Source organism: Chlorocebus sabaeus, chromosome 6, assembly GCF_047675955.1.
Source record: "Chlorocebus sabaeus isolate Y175 chromosome 6, mChlSab1.0.hap1, whole genome shotgun sequence".
Taxonomy (NCBI): domain Eukaryota; kingdom Metazoa; phylum Chordata; class Mammalia; order Primates; family Cercopithecidae; genus Chlorocebus; species Chlorocebus sabaeus.
In genome coordinates, this window is record NC_132909.1 from 45,383,846 (window position 1) to 45,400,654 (window position 16,809).

The window sequence follows — 16,809 nt, forward strand, 5'->3', positions numbered from 1 at the left end:
GGGAGGCCAAGGCGGGTGGATCATCAGAGGTCAGGAGTTTGAGACCAGCCTGGCCAACATGGTGAGACCCTGTCTCTACTAAAAACACACAAAAAATAGCCGGGTGTGGGGGCAGGTGCCTGTAATCCCCGCTACTTGGGAGGCTGAGGCAGGAGAAGTGCTTGAATCCAGGAGGCGGAGGTTGCAGTGAGCCGAGATCGCGCCAGTGATCTTGGGGCGGCAGAGTGAGACTCCGTCTCAAAAAAAGAAAAAAAAACTGGCTGGGCGCGGTGGCTCACACCTGTAATCCTAGCACTTTGGGAGGCCGAGGCGGGTAGATCACAAGGTCAGGAGATCGAGACCATCCTGGCTAACACCGTGAAACCCTATCTCTACTAAAAATATAAAAAATTAGCCGGGCGTGGTGGCAGGTGCCTGTAGTCCCAGCTACTTGGGAGGCTGAGGCAGGAGAATGGCGTGAACCCGGGAGGCGAAGCTTGCAGTGAGCCAAGATCACGCCACTGCACTCCAGCCTGAGTGACAGAGTCAGACTCCGTCTCAAAAACAAAAAAAATTAAAAGAAAGAAAGAAAAAGTATCCGGGTATGGTGGCACACGCCTGTAGTCCCGGCTACTTGAGAAGCTGAAGCAGCAGGACCACTTGAACCCAGGAGGCAGAGGTTACAGTAAGCGGAAATGGTATCACTGCACTCCAGCCTGGGCAACAGAGTGAGACTCCATCTCAGAAATAAATTAATATAAACATAGAATGAATGAGTGAATAAATGCCAAATGCCTTGCCCAAGGTGACTCCTAGTACATGACAGACCCGAGATTTGAACTCGGGACATCTGACTCCTGGGCTGTGTGTTGGAGGATAGTATGGTACCACCAGTTCCTCAGAATTGTGCTGTGTCGTTCGTTCACTGCTCCCAACAGCACAGAGGGATAGTCTTCTGTTGTACAAGAAATGAAAGCTCTGGCTGGGTGCGGTGGCTCATGCCTGTAATCTCAACATTTTGGGAGGCCGAAGTGGGAGGATCACTTGAGGCCAGGAATTCAAGACCTGCCTGGGCAACATAGGGAAATCCTATCTTTACAAAGAAGACAAAAAAAAAAAAAAAAAAAAAAAATTAGCCAGGAATGGTGGCACGTGCCTGTAGTCCCAGTTACTTGGACTGAGGTGTGAGGATCACTTGAACCCAGGAGGTCAAGGCTGCAGTGAGCTATGATCACACCACTGCACTTTAGCCTGGGCAACAGAGCAAGACATGTCTCAAAAAAGAAAAAAAAAAGAAAAAGAAAAAAAAGAAAGGAAAAGAAAAGAAAGGAGGGAGGAAGAAGGAAGGAAGGAAGGAGGGAAGGAGGGAAGGGAGGAAGGGAGGGAGGAAGGAAGGAAGGAAGGAAGGAAGGAAGGAAGGAAGGAAGGAAGGAAGGAAGGAAGGAAGGGCTCAGAGAATAAATTCATTTGCCACAGGCAGTTTATCTGAACTAGGATTCCCGCAGGCCTGGGCCCTCCTGTAAAAGGGGCCACTCGTTCTATTTCATGAGCAAAGTAACTAAGGTTCAGTGCAGGAGGCGAGCAGAGGAGCAGCCACTCAAGGCCGCAGGGAGAGCTGCAGGGAGAGCTCCAGGGAGAATAGGAGCAGCCGTAGCTCCACTCATTAGTGGGTCAGAACCAGGCAGTGCAGAGGTTGAGGAGGACAAGAGGTGGCAGAGCCCCACCCTGGCTCTTCATTCCAGATGGTTTGAACCCTTCGTCATCCAGTGGCTGGACGAGAATGAGGAAGTGTCCCGGGATTTCCTGCACGGTGCCCTGGAGCGAGACAAGAAGGATGGGGTAAGAAGGTCAACCCACAATCAGGTTCCTAATCTTCCCACTGGGGTCCAATTTCAGGGGAAATTTGCTCTTGGGATGAGGCCAGTCTCTGGTAGGTGTCCGTCATCTTTGTCTTGCTCATGATTTTGAAAAATCTTTTGTTCTTTCATCAACTACGAAATGTGAGTTCCATCAAGCCAGACACCTCCATGCACCCCATGGCTTCTGCGTCCACCTCTAGAGTTGACTCTAAGTCAACCTCGCCCTCTGTCCGTCTCACCCTGGGGAAGTTGGTCTCTTGCTTTCCCCATGGAGAGTGGGAGAGTCGGGCTCTGGGGCTTCTCTGGTGCTGATCTCCTCCTTCCTCTTGGCCTGCTTCCCCCTGCAGTTCCAGCAGACCTCAGAGCATGCCCTATTCTCCTGCTCCGTGGTGGACGTCTTCTCCCAACTCAACCAGAGCTTTGAAATCATCAAGAAACTCGAGTGTCCCGATCCCCAGATTGTGGGGCACTACATGAGGCGCTTTGCCAAGGTGTGGGAGAGTGGGTAGGGTTGGGGCTAGGGGATGGGGTCAGGGAATTGAGGTCTGAGTTGGAGATGGGCTAAGGTTGAGGCTGAGGTTGGAGTTGGTGATGTTATTGAGGTTGGGGTTGAAGTTGGAGTTTGGGTTGAGGTTGGAGTTGAAGTTTGGGTTGAGGTTGACGTTGAGATGAGGTTGGAGTTGAGGTTTGTATGGAGGTTGGAGTTGGGATTAGGGTTTAAATTGGGATTGGAGTTGAGATTGGGGTTGGAGTTGAGGTGTAGGGTAAGGTTGGAATTGAGGTGTGGGTTGAGATCAGGGTTGGAATTGAGGTCATTAGTGCGAGTTGGCAATGCTATTCGGTTGGAGTTTGAGGTTGGGTTGGGTCTTGATCTGGAATTGAGGTTGGAGTGAGTGCTGAGATTGATACAGAATTTGAGTGGGTCTTGGGGTGAGTTTGAGGGTTGGGATCATTGGGGTTGAGGTTTGATTGATTGGCATTAGGCTGTGTTGACCTTGCGGATTACAAGTAGGAACTGGCTTTTGATTTGAGATCAGGTCATGCTTGTGGTTGAGACTGGGTTAATATGATGCTTGGTTGCTCTGAAAAAGAGCTGGGTCTACATAAAATGATCGTCTTCGTCGAGCGGTATCTCCTCTAGGTCTTGATGGTCATCTTGGGTGGAGAATTTGCCTAGCCCAAGGGCCTATCTTAGGTGCTATTAGGGTTTGAGTTCATCACTGATCTCGCTAGTGGCCTTGATGGGACCTGGTGACTGGGGCCTGCCTTGGTCCCAGCCTTTCTTCTCACCCACACGCTGTGTCTTCCCCAGACCATCAGTAATGTGCTCCTCCAGTACGCAGACATCATCTCCAAGGACTTCGCCTCCTACTGCTCCAAGGAGAAGGAGAAAGTGGTGACCTGAGGGAACCCCTGACCTATCCCCCTCCTCAGCCCCATTCAGCATCCCCAGGACTCCCTTCTCCCCAGAGCCCTGACACCTGGGGCTATGTATGTCCACCTGTGTGTGAACTGACTGGACTATGCGTGTGTGTAGAGGTGCTTGTTTGAACGTGTGTGATTGGAGTGTATCTAGTTGTGTGTGTCTGAGTGTATGGGAACTAAGTGCATGTGTCTGATTGTGTATTGTCTGTGTTGACTGGTACACTCTGCATGTGTGTGCGCGTGCGCCTGTGCACATCTGAGTGTGTGTGTCTGGTCATGTTTTGTCTGACTTTGTTCAATGGGTATGTATGGCATGAATGTGTGTGTGAGTCCGACTGTGCACATCTGGGTGTGTGTGTGATTGTATTTCGTCTGGCTGTGTTAACTGGGTGTAACATGAGTGTGTGTGCCTGTCTATGTGTGTCTGTACATATCTGAGTGTGGGTGTCTAGCCGTGTTTCATCTGTGTTAATTGGGTATAATGTGAGTGTATGTATGTGTGAGTGTGTTCAACCGTACACATCTGGGTGCGTGTCTCATATTTTATCGAGCTGTGTTAACTGGTTATAGTGTTAGTGTGTGTATGCTTGTGTGTGTGTCCAGCTGTGCGTGTCTGGGTGTGTGTGACCATGTTTCGTCTGGCTGAGTTAACGGCATATAGTGTGAGTGTGTGTCTATGTATGTGTGTGTGTGTGTGACTGTGCACATCTGGGTGGGTGTGTCTCACCAGGTTTGGTCTGGCTGTGTCGAATGGGCATGGTGTGAGGGTGTGTCTTTGACTGTGTCTGGCTGTGCCTGTCTGAGTTTGTGTATCTGTGTGGGGGGGTCTCGTGTGTATATCTGGGGGTGAGGGCACACGCCTTCAGTGGGTTGCAAATGAAGCCTTCGTTGTGCGAGCTGCAAAGCTCTGGACCCCTGCAGGAAACTCTGCTACCCCCAGCGTTCCCAGCCCCTCTCATGGACCCACCAGGCCTGGGGTTGTGGGATTACTTGAGTCCTCCTTGCCCCCACCAATCCCCAGAGATGCTCTGGCAACAACACACCCAGGAGCCTGAGCCCAAACACTGCCTTCCATTCGCAGGTGACCTCTCGGGACCCCAGCTTCCTCCAAACTCAGACCCTGAAACCATCCCGAGGTCCCTGGCGGTGGGTAGGGGAGGCTCTGGGGAGAGGTCCTGAGGCCTGACTCCCCTCTCTGTTCCCATCCGCAGCCCTGCATCCTCATGAACAACACTCAACAGCTACGAGTTCAGCTGGAGAAGATGTTTGAAGCCATGGGAGGAAAGGAGGTGAGGCAGGGCCGGGGCAGGGCTGGAGAAGGGATGGGGGCACCTCCACCACTGTGTCCCTGCAGGCCCCTAAGCTCATATGCCACCAGGCCTGGGGATGAATTCCAGCTCAACCATGCTCTTAAACCCAGGCTTGCAACACAACTGTCTGTGCCTCAGTTTCCCCTCCAGCCCCTTGGGATCCCTTTCCCTGGGTCAGATGAGAAAATGCCCAGTACATGTGGATACTTACCGAACCTGGCCTGATGTCCCTTCTCCCCCGTTAGCTGGATGCCGAAGCCAGTGACATCTTGAAGGAGCTTCAGGTGAAACTCAATAACGTCTTGGATGAGCTCAGCCGGGTGTTTGCTACCAGGTGGGAGCATCTCCAGGGCTGGGGGCAGTGGGGAGGGAACAGCCTTCAGCCCTCTAAGCCTGGGGCATCTGGAGGCTCAGCAGATGTAGCAGTGAAGATTGCAGGCTCAGAGTTAGACAAGGCTGAGTTCAAATCTTGGCTTTACTGCTTACTAGCTGTGTGGCCTTGGGTGAGTCACTTAACCTCTCTGAGCCTTATATATTCTTTTATTCCTCTGTAAAGTTAGGGTGATGACAATAATAGTACCTGGGTAGGATTTTGAGAATGAAATGAGCAATGTGGGCAAACGTCTTATCCCTTTGCCTGGTTCTGCTGTTATTATTTTCCACTCTTTTTTTTTTGAGATGAAGTCTCATTCTGTCTCCAGGCTGGAGTGCAGTGGCGTGATCTTGGCTCACTGCAACCTCCGCTTCCCGGGTTCGAGTAGCTGGGACTACAGGTGCACGCCACCACACCCAGCTAATTTTTGTATTTTTAGTAGAGACGGGGTTTCACCATGTTGGCCAGGTTGCTCTCGATCTCTTGACCTCATGATCCGCCTACCTCGGCCTCCCAAAGTGCTGGGATTACAGGCGTGAGCCACCGTGTCTGGCCTGTTCTCCATTCTTGCTCAGTTATGTGCTGTGATGCTAATGATATGACCTCGAGGACCAAAGATGAGCATCTGTGTCCTCATCCAGCCCTTCCTGTGGTCTAAGCCTTTTCTTTCTGTCCCCAGCTTCCAGCCGCACATTGAAGAGTGTGTTAAACAGATGGGTGACATCCTTAGCCAGGTTAAGGGCACAGGCAATGTGCCAGCCAGTGCCTGCAGCAGCGTGGCCCAGGATGCTGACAATGTGTTGCAGCCCATCATGGACCTGCTGGACAGCAAGTGAGCCGGGCCAGGTGGACTGGGCTGGCCAGGGAGGGGCTGGGGCAGGGCCATAGAGACCCAGGGACTGGCTGGAGAGGGTGTGCAGGGAATGTTTGCCGCGTAGTCACTGGATAGTTGGATGGCTGAGTAGAGGGTGGAATGAAGGGGATGGAAAGTTGGGTGGGCAAATAATTGGAAGGATTGGTGAGTAAATATTTTTGTGGATGAATGAATGGTGGATGAATAGGTGACATGAGGGGTGGATAGGTGGGTGGATGCATGGATTAAAAGATAAATGTTTAGAAGGCTAGATGGAGGATAGATGTTTTAAAAAGATGGATGGGTGGATAGTTGGGTAAATATTTGGATGGATGAATAAATGTTTTGATGCATAGATGGATTGATACATAGATGGATGGATGTCTGGCAGGCTGACTTGATGAATGGTTGGATGGACGGATGGTTGGATGGACCAATGGATGGATGGATGGATGGATGGATGGATGGATGGATGGATGGACAAATGTATGGATAGGTGGATAAATATTTGGATGGATGAATAAATGTTTTGATGCATAAATGGATGGAAGGATGGGTGGATGGATGAATAAATGGATGGATGGGTAGATGGATGGATGGATGGATGGATGGATGGATGGATAGGTCAATAGATATTTAGATCATTGAATAAATGTTTTGATGCATAAATGGATGGACAGATGGGTGGATGGATGAATAAATGGATGGTTGGATGGGTGGGTGGGTAGACGGATGGATGGTGGATAGATATAGGTGGATAAATATTTGGATGGATAAATAAATATTTTGATGCATAAATGAATGGACAGATGGGTTGGTGGGTGGATGAGTGGGTCGATGGATGGATGGATTAATAGCTGAGTAATATTTGGATGGATGAATAAATGTTTTGATGCATAGATGGATGGACAGATGGATGAATGGATGGGTGGATGGATAAATAAATGGATAAGTGGATGGATGAGTAGAAGGATGCATGGAAGGATGGATGGATGAACAGATGGACAGATGGATGGATAGAAAAAGAAATAGAGAATTAAGGACCACTGGAGGAGGGATGGATTGGTGGGTGACTGGATCAGTTGGCAGATGGATCATGGTGGACTGCCTGTCTCCTTCAACCCCTATCCATCCAACCACGATTTCTTTGCTGTTTTCCCTTTCACGTCTGCCCTCTGACCATTCCCCTCCTGTTCCTCCTGGGCGTGGCCTTCTCCCTCATAGTCCCTGATCTCCATCCTTCCTGTTTCAGTTCCTCCCCCACACTGTTCTTTCAAACATGAAAGTCTGGCTGTGTCTCCCTCTTGAACAGTCCATGGCTCCCCACTACCCCTATCCTCATGATAAGGCCCAAGCCTTCCTCGCAGACATTGAGGCCCCTTCCCATCTGGTCCCTGCTGACCAGTCCAACCACCACTCACTCTTTTCTTCATGCATCAGATATCATAGCCCCATCAAACCACCCAGGGGTCCCTGTACAGGCTGTGGGCCCTCTTTCCTATCTGTGGAATGCCTTGCCCACCTGTTAAGGGAAGGGGATCTGTGGGTTGGGGCCAACTGGGCCCTCTCTCAGACCTGCCCCTCGTCCCCAGCCTGACCCTCTTTGCCAAAATCTGTGAGAAGACGGTGCTGAAGCGAGTGCTGAAGGAGCTGTGGAAGCTGGTCATGAACACTATGGAGAAAACCATTGTCCTGCCACCCCTCACCGACCAGACGGTGAGACCTGCAGGGGGCCCGTGGGGATATTTGGGTCACATCCCTGGCGGGAGCCCAGAAAACTTGGTGCCTAGAGGCTGGGGGTTGAGAACAAAGGCATCCGGTCTCAGAGAGGTCATCCAGGCTCAAGGGCCATCCAAGGGTCATGGAAGCCACCAGAGGTCAGTAGGGGGCCATTCAGAGGTCAGAGAGGTCACATGGGGGTTAAAGATCATCGAAGAGTTAAAGAGGTCATTCAGAGTCCATTGTGGTTTCTCCAGGGTCGAAGAGATCAGGTAGAGTCAAGAGACCGCTAAAGTCATAGAGGTCACATGTAGGTCAAAATAGCATTCAGAGGTCAGAGGTCATCTAGAAAACAAGTCAGCTTCAGGATCAAGGTTATCCTTGAGTCACGGAAGGCCCACATTGGCCAGGCACTGTGGCTCATGCCTGCAATCCCAGCACTTTGGGAGGTTTGAGGCGGGCAGATTGCTTGAGGTCAGGAGTTTGAGACCAGCCTGGGCAACATGGTGAAATCTCATCTCTACTAAAAATACAAAAATTAGCTGGATGTGGTGGCGCATGCTTGTTTTCCCGGCTTCTTGGGAAACTGAGGCTTGAAAATTGTTTGAACCTGGGAGGTAGAGGCTGCAGTGAGCTGAGATGGTGCCACTGCACTCCAGCCTGGGCGACAGGGTGAGACCCTGTCTCAAAAAAAAAAAAAGAAGGCATAGACATCAATGGGTTTTTCTAAGGGCTTTGGGGGCTCATTCAAAAGCCAAAGAAGGGGGATACCATGGACTTCAAAGATCAGAGAGCAATAGACCAGGGGGCTCCTGGAGGTTAGCCAGAGGTCATGGAGGGCATCCAAGGTCAAAGAGGTCAAGCAGAGGTCAGTGGCCATCCACAGACCAGGACCGATAGACCAGAGGCCATAATCTCCAGGGACCAGGAGGACCCAGACATCTGTAGAGGGATGTAGCTGGGCGTGGGTCCCTCCGGGAGGCGTCAAGAACCTGAGGACAGCAATGGCACTTGGGCTGTGGGCACGTTGCGGAGTGGGGAGGTCTTTCCCAGGTGGACCACGGAGGGTTGGGAAGGGTGCGCGGGGGCCATAGATAGGTGACGATGGTGGGGGAGGCTCGGACTTCCCATCCTCCCGTCTCCTCTGGGCTGGGCTGGGGCAGGGGTCTTGCCCCTCCGTGCTGCCATCTCTGCCCCCTCCCTGGCCTTCCCGGGAGACTCATGGTACCTTATTCCCCCCTCCCCCACCGCCCCGCCCCCATCACGGCTGACAGATGATCGTAAGTAGAGGCCCGTCTGTCCGTCTGTCTGTCCGTCCTCTCTGTGTCTGGACTCAGCCCACCGCGTCGCTGCACCCCTCTCCCCACCCACCCAGCGCCCCCTCCTCACCCACCATCCTCCCTCCCGCCTAGATGTGCCTGTGTCTGTCTGGGGCGGGGCATGGGGTGGGGGCGGGGCTGGGAGGGAAGGAGACCACGCCTACCCTCTCTGTTCCATTGAAGTCCAGAGGAGCCCCTCTTACCGGCTTCCAAACCCAAATCCCAGCTCCTCCTTCGCAGCGGACCTGCCATCTAAGGGTAGAATCCAACCTTGCTCCTGGGCCCAAATGTCACCAGATGCCTTGAAGCTAGAAAGAGGATCAACCCCAGGATTCCTCTGACCTCCCCTTTGGGCTCTGAACTGTCAGCAGCTTCTCAGAATGCAGGTCCCCACCATGAGGGTCTCTACTTCTGATTCTTCTGAAATTCCATGCTCCAGACCATTCCTCGGTACCCCAACACCCTGCCTACCCAACTCCCGCCATCCACACCGACACACACCAATCCCAGACATACACCCAGTTGACCAAGTGGGAGACTTTTGTCATGGCTTTGAGGTCAGGCAGATTTGGGGTCAAATCCTAGCCCAGCCACTCTCTCTCTGTGACCTTGGGAAGTCACTTGACCTCCCAGCCTCTGTTTTCTTGTCTGGAAAATGGGGCTTATTGCGTCACCTCCCTGAGGGTAATTCTAAGAACCAACTGTCATGATGCATTAAAATACTCATCTCAGTATTGCCTGAACCCACGAAGTGGAGGTTGCAATGAGCTGAGATCCCGCCACTGCACTCTCAGTGACTGGCCCAGAGGCAGTGATCGCTAAATCAGAGCTAGTGGTGGTGGTGGTGGTGATGGTGGTGGTGATATGCAGATATGTATGAGAGCAAAGACAAAACAACTTCAGATTTTCCCTTTGTGGGCAAGACAAGGCTGTTACAAGATTTCACTTTGTCAAAAGTTTACAAGTGCTTACTTCCTGGTAGCTGCAGCCTGGGTCTTTGGCTATAACCACTTGGTGGCAGCATACCCGACCACAGGCAATGCATTTGTAGGCAGGGGGATAAAGGAATTCGCATTTAATGACTCCCCATATGCCAGCCCTTCTCATAGCCCCTGTTTCAGCTCACCGTCATGATTACCCTTTGAGTGAGGTGGATATTATTATCCCCATTTTGCAGATGAGGAAAGCTGAGGCTCGGAAAGGAGTCACTTGTTCAAGGTCATATAGTAAATATATGCCAGTCAGGATTCAAATTCAGATCTGTCTGAATATGCAGCACATTTGCTTTCCTGTTAACCCAAGAACCAAGGGTCTCATGTGTACAGTAAATGTAAATGGATTATATTTTGGCAGTGACTTATTTCCCTTCTTTCTGGCTTTCTCTAGCTCTGTATCTGTATCTTTCTCTCTCTCTTTCCTGTCTCTGACTCACACCATTTAAGAGTCAGTCATTAAAGTGTGCCCACACGTGCACACACACACACAAACACACTATCCCCATGCAACCCAGTCAAGTCCCCTGTGCTGTGTGGATTCCCCCATCCCCGTGAATATTCCTGTGAGCATCCCAGGTTCCCACCCTGCACGACTTGCCAGGTTGATCACCCTGTAACATTGTCTCTGCAGGGGAACCTCTTGAGAAAACATGGCAAGGGATTAGAAAAGGTAATGAGGGCCTCGTCTCACTGAGGCCCTGAGCTCCGGTGTCTGGGCATGCGTGTGCGTGTGTGTATGTCTGTGCACCTAGGCAGGAAGGGCAGCTGGGGGTCATGGGTAGGAGATAGCTGTCCTAACCAAGTCCTGCAAATCCAGAAGTCAGAGATGAAGTGATTCTCCAGGGACAGAACATGCAGTGTGTGTGCACATGTGAACTAATGTGTGTGCACAAACAGCTCCCATCCTCCCACAGTAGTACCCACAGGGCTCATCTGAGCCCTGGGCTCAGCTGAAATTCTGTGACTTCTTGAGGAGCCTGTACGCTGGATCACCACCCTGGATTGAGACGTGTTGTTTTTTAATGTAGAAATTATTTTTGTTGCTGTGCTAGTGCGTGCTTGTTGTTAAGGAGATGGGAGCTACAGCAACACGCAAGCAGCTGTCTTGCTGTGCACTTGTGCAGAAGCTATTGTTGTACTTTTGTGCATATAAATGGAGTGCATAGCTTTGTGAATGTGGGTCACAGGGATTCACACATTCTCTACTTTCTCCGCCAGCCCTCTGGGGGGCATATTCAGTGTCCAGGCACCCTATATGTGGATGTGAATCCGTGTGGGGTCAAGGGTGTGTGGGTTTATGTGTGTGATTGTGCACATGCCTGCAAGTGTTTAGGAGTGCACGTACGTAGTTTAGTGTATGGGTTCTTCAGCATTGAGTGAACTTACAGTATATGTTAGTATGTTTTTTGTAGACTCGGGTGCTGGGATATAGGGGCAACCCCTTAGGAATGGAGGAGGAGAGATTCCTAGCCCTGTCTCATGTCCCCACCTCCCCAGGTGCCCCATCCTGGGGCAGGCTGACTGTGGGATGAGGCTGCTTCCAGCCTTCTGGGCACCCTGAGCGTGTTCTGGCAGTCAAGGAGTCTGACCCCTAAACCCCCGCTAGGGGACAAGAGGAGGTGCTAGTTGGGGAGGGGGCCCACCATTAGACTCAGGACCTGGGGAGGAGCTCCTGGGCTGGGAAGTGAGACTGTGCTTTGAGGGGGCAGGGAAGTCCCACTGAGTATCCTCCCAGCAGTCACCAGAACTCTGACCTCCACCTGATTCTCTCCACAGGGCAGGGTGAAATTGCCAAGCCACTCAGACGTAAGACCGGCCTCTCACTGTCTGTCTGGCTCCCACCCCACTCCCCCCGACCCTACCCCTGTGCCCCCTTCCACCTCTGTGGTTCGTGCCGTCCGAGGGCGTACTGTGAAACTGTCTGTTGGTCTCTTCTTCCTTTGTCTGTCTGGCTTGCTCGTTTGGGGTGGTGGGTGGGGGGTTGGTGGGTAGGGCAGAGGGTACCCAGGAAGGCCCCTGAGCCCTGCCAGACTACAGATGGGTGCAGCAGGGGAAACTGAGGCCCAGTTCACTGGACCCCTGAGTAACTGTGCCTTGTAAGAACCTCAGGATCACGACAAGAAATAAGAATAGTAACAGCCAAGATAATAATAATACTAGTAGGAATGACCAGGTGGCCAGCTGGTAGACTATAAACATAATTCAAATTTCCCCACTGTAAATGGGCCCCCTCCCCACCTAGCTTCACCCAGGACCCCCAGACCACCCCAGGACCCAGTAATACGAGACTCGTTACCTCAATACTCAGCCCCACCCTGTCCCCCAAGTTACCATGGGTATCCATGGTAGCGAGGGTGGGAATTGAGGCTCAGAGTATTCAGGGACAAGACTGGGGCCATCCAACAGTGAGAGAGGGGGCTAGACACATGCCTTCCAGGCTGGGACCCCGTCTCCCTTAGCATTGCCCATGACTTTGAGACCAAGTGATAATTAGTGAACACTGAGCAAAGACATGTTTAGTTCAGACTAAGCCATAAAGTGGATATGATTTTCCCCATCTAGATGGGAAAACTGAGGCTCAGAGAGGTTAAGTGACTTGCCCAGGGCCACACAGCAGGGCTGCAATTTGAACCCAGGCCCATCTGGCTTGTCAGAGCCATCATCACATCACCATCTTGCCAGTGTGTATTTGGGAGTGGGCTGGAGGATGGATATGGAGGTGTTTGTATAGAGGGAGGATTTTTCCTTTAAGAGGTCAGACTGGGCCGGGCACGGTGGCTCACGCCTGTAATCCCAGCACTTTGGGAGGCCGAGGCAGGCGGATCACAAGGTCAGGAGATCGAGACCATCCTGGCTATCACGGTGAGACCCCGTCTCTACTAAAAATACAAAAAATTAGCTGGGTGTGGTGGCAGGCGCCTGTAGTCTCAGCTACTCAGGAGGCTGAGGCAGGAGAATGGTGTGAGCCTGGGAGGCGGAGCTTGCAGTGAGCTGAGATCGCGCAACTGCACTCTAGCCGGGGCGACAGAGCAAGACTCCGTCTCAAAAAAAAAAGAAAGAAAAAAAGAAAAAGAGGTCAGACTGGCTGGCAACATGGCTCAAGCCTGTAATCCCAGCACTTTGGGAGGCTGAGGTGGTAGGATCAATTGAGCCCAGGAATTCAAGACCAGCCTGGACAACACAGCAAGACCCCATCTCTACAAAAAAAATTTCACAAATTAGCTGGACATGGTGGCTCACACGTGTAGTCCCAGCTACTGGGGAGGCAGGAGGATTGCTTGAGCCCAGGAGTTTGAGGTTGCAATGAGCTATGATCACGCCACTGCACTCCAGCCTGGGCAACAGAGGGAGACCCTGTCTCAAAAAAAAAAAAAAAAAAATCAGACTGAAAGTCCTTCCAGATTACAGGGGAAATTTCCCTGCAGAGGGAATGCTTCCTTGAGGAGGAGGAAGTGTTTCACCAGAGCCATTTTCTGAAACCGCAGCCCGGCCTTTTGTTTTCCCAAAGCTCCCTTTCCCTGGAAAACCCTGCCCACACCCAGAAACACCACCGTCTGAGGCCCCCCCAACTCACTGCCCCTCACAGTCTGGTCCCTGTCTGTTTCTCCCATTACACAAGCCTGGTTGAGGCTGAGAGGGTGGGTACTATCCCCACGGGACTGGGATTTTCGGGGACAAGCTCACCACATCCTCCTCAGTTCTTCCTGGGGAATTCCAGACCTCTGTCCCTGGGACACAATTATTGCCCTGCCCAGAGCCTTTGGGCAAGAACCAAGATGGTCTCTGGGGCTGGAGTGTCAGCTGTAGCGCCCCTGCCCTCACCCAGCTGTCTGTTGTTACCCGCAGGGAACCCAGATGATCTTCAATGCAGCCAAGGAGCTGGGTCAGCTGTCCAAACTCAAGGTGAGGAGTGGGGCTAGAGTATGGGGTGAGGGACTGCCCCCCCAGACTCATGTGGCTTCCAGGTTGCCACCATCCCAGGGGAGGGGTCGCAGGATGATGACGTGCATTACAGGCTCAAAGGACAGAAACTCTACTCACTGAAGCACAAGATATTTGCTCCCCAGTGTGTCGAAAAATGTGAATGGTTCAGCTTCAGGTACAACTTGCTCAAGAGGGCAAGTCATTTATTCAACAAATATTTGTTGAGCACCTGCTGTGTACCAGTCACATATTGGGTGCTGGGATGATGAAAACATAGACCCTCAGCCCAGCTCCTCCAAGTTTAACAGGGATGAGATCCATAGGCATAGATTCTGAAGGCGGAGCCCACTCCACCCACGTGGCCCCTCTCCCCATCCATCCAGGACCACATGGTACGAGAAGAAGCCAAGAGCTTGACCCCAAAGCAGTGCGCGGTTGTTGAGTTGGCCCTGGACACAATCAAGGTGAGAGGCCCTACCCCTCCCCATCCCAGGTGGGGGGTGTAGAGGGTGTGGCTGCTGTGGTCATGGACCTAGGTTTGCCTCAGACCCACATTAATTCATTCAATTGATAAACACTCCCTTGTTCCCTCTTCTGTGCCAGAGCTGGGCTGGCTAATGCCGGAGCATTAAGGAGCCCCAGGTCAAGGAAGACTGCTGGATACAGACATCCTCAGCCTTGTAGGATTAGGCTTGGGGTACAGGGAAGGATGTGGGCTGGGGCAGCCCAAGGAGTGAGAAGGTATAGAGGGAAGGATGTAAAGGACCTTGTGCCAGGCATTTCTTGAGGTGTAGAAGGGTAGAGGGAAGGATGGGGGCTGGGTGAACCCAAGGTGGGAGAAGCCAGGGCTTCCTGGAAGAGGGCATGTGAGAGGTGGGTTCTGAGGAATGCATAGGAGTTCACTAGGCAAAGCAAAGGAAGAGGTGAGAAAGTAGTAGCAGGAGGAATTGGGAGTGGTGACAGCAGGGCTACCCTGCCCTATGAGTGGGTAGAGCGTCCCACCAGCCTCACCTCTTCCCACCCTGTCCTCCCCAGCAATATTTCCATGCGGGTGGCGTGGGCCTCAAGAAGACCTTCCTGGAGAAGAGCCCGGACCTGCAATCCCTGCGCTATGCCCTGTCGCTCTACACACAGGCCACCGACCTGCTCATCAAGACTTTTGTACAGACGCAATCGGCCCAGGGTAAGGGCGCCCAGACCCCATCACCCTTTCCCGCTCCACAGAGACAGCCCCGCCCCAAGCCTGTGCGGCTGTGCGGCTCACTCCCCCTGTGATGTCATGGATGGGGCGGAATTGACATCTCTGCACCAAGTCCGGGGACCAATGAGTGATCAAAGGTTCATGGGGGCGAGGCCTCTGACGTCACAGACCGGGAGGTGATTGTCAACTCCTGGGAAAATCTGTGATGTCCTGGAGCCAGACAATGATTGGCAGCTCTGGGATGGAATGTCTTTGACATCAAGGACCAGGGCAGGCTTGATGACTCTTAGGTGTGGAACCTGTGACTTCGTAGGGCCACAAGGTGATTGTCATCTCCCAGGAAAATCTAGGGTGTCCCAGGGCCAATGAATGATTGTCAGCTCCTGAGGGACCTGGACAGTCATGGGTCCAGGGAGTGGTTGACAGCTCTGGGAGACTTCAGGAGTGATTGACAGCTCAGGATGAGCGGGACCTCTGATGTCAAGGGGTCAAGGAAGGATTGGCAGGTCCACGGGTGGGACCTCTGACTTCATGGTCCCAGGGAGTGGTTGAAGTCCCCTGAGGAGGGACCTCTGTGACGTCATGGGGCTAAGGAATGATTGACAGCCCCACGGGCGGGAGGGACCTCCACTTGGTGGGGGAGGCTGGACGGAGAGGGAGTTCCCATTTCTCAAACTCTCTCTCTCTTTCTCTCTGTCTTTTGCTTCGGTCTCCTGTCCCTCTCTGAGTGCACACGCACGGCAGCTGGGGCTGGATGGAGGGCGGGATTCCTTGGGGACCGCCCCCTTTTCAAAATTGGTCCCAACAAGGGGAAGAAGTTTGGCAGCTTGACCTCAGGAGGGAGAGGGAGAATCACCATCGACACCCAGCCTGGGGCGAGGGGAGTAAAGGCCTGTGGCCTCCAACGGCCCCCTTCTCCCCAGATCCAGCCAGCCCAGGGCCCTCTGTGGGCGCTGGGTCTCTGAGCTCAGCTTCCCTTCCAGTCCTGGCTGCTTTTAGCGTCTCTGGTGTCCGTGGAGCAGGAGGCTGTCTGTCTGTCTCTCCGTCTGTCTGCAGCTGACGTTTCTCTCTCTCTTGTTTTTCCTCCCTCTCACTCGCTGTCCCCTCTCCGCGCCTCCCTTGCCCGCTCCACACACACTCCTCCATCCTCACCTCTCACTGGCTCGTCTCTCCCCGCTCCCCATGCTTCCCACCTCTCTCCCCGCTCCACCCCCCAATTAGTCCATGGTGGAAAAGGTACTAGGTTTACCCTTAGTGAAGACATTTATCCTGAGAAGGGTACGTGCCTCCGCCGCCCGCCCGCCCGCCGCCCGCGCCTGGTGCCCGGTGCCTGCGCCCCTCCCGGCCCCGGCTAGTAAAAAGATCGTCCTTCTGCCTCAGCGGGGGAAGGACGATTTGCTGGTTCTACATGGGGAAGAAGTGATTCCAGTGAGAATCCCGGAATTCATTTCTCCTGAAATGACACATTTTTTAAGCCAGATCCTGGGATGCCGGGACAGGCACCTGTCAGGTTAAGAGCTGGGCTCTGATTCCAGCCCAGCCACTCCACGGGTAGGCACCTTGGGCAAGAATCTGTCTCCCTGAGCCTCAGTTTTCTCATCTGTAAAATGGGTACAGTCAAGGACCCTACTTCATAAGATTATTGTTATTGATATTATTATTTTTTAGAGACAGGGTCTCCTTCTGTCACCTAGGCTGGAATACAGTGGTGCAATCACTGCTCACTGCAGCCTCCCTCCTGTGCTCAAGTGATCCTCCTGCCTCAGCCTCCAGAGGAGCTGGGACTACAGGTACATGCCACCATGGCTAGCTAATTTTTAAATTTTTTTGTAGAGAGGGGGTCTCACTTTGT

At 52.6% G+C, this 16,809-nt stretch overlaps 1 protein-coding gene across 1 annotated transcript in view; it reads left to right on the plus strand.

Moving 5' to 3' along the window:
* Nucleotides 1-16,809, plus strand: part of UNC13A (unc-13 homolog A) — an 88,780-nt gene that overhangs the window by 58,751 nt on the left and 13,220 nt on the right. Inside the window, exons 28-39 of the mRNA XM_073016812.1 lie at nt 1,722-1,818; nt 2,186-2,329; nt 3,151-3,234; nt 4,475-4,552; nt 4,819-4,907; nt 5,626-5,778; nt 7,392-7,515; nt 10,464-10,502; nt 11,609-11,638; nt 13,679-13,735; nt 14,140-14,220; nt 14,792-14,939. Of these exons, the coding sequence (XP_072872913.1) occupies nt 1,722-1,818; nt 2,186-2,329; nt 3,151-3,234; nt 4,475-4,552; nt 4,819-4,907; nt 5,626-5,778; nt 7,392-7,515; nt 10,464-10,502; nt 11,609-11,638; nt 13,679-13,735; nt 14,140-14,220; nt 14,792-14,939 (1,124 nt within the window). The remainder of the gene's footprint in view (nt 1-1,721; nt 1,819-2,185; nt 2,330-3,150; nt 3,235-4,474; nt 4,553-4,818; nt 4,908-5,625; nt 5,779-7,391; nt 7,516-10,463; nt 10,503-11,608; nt 11,639-13,678; nt 13,736-14,139; nt 14,221-14,791; nt 14,940-16,809) is intronic.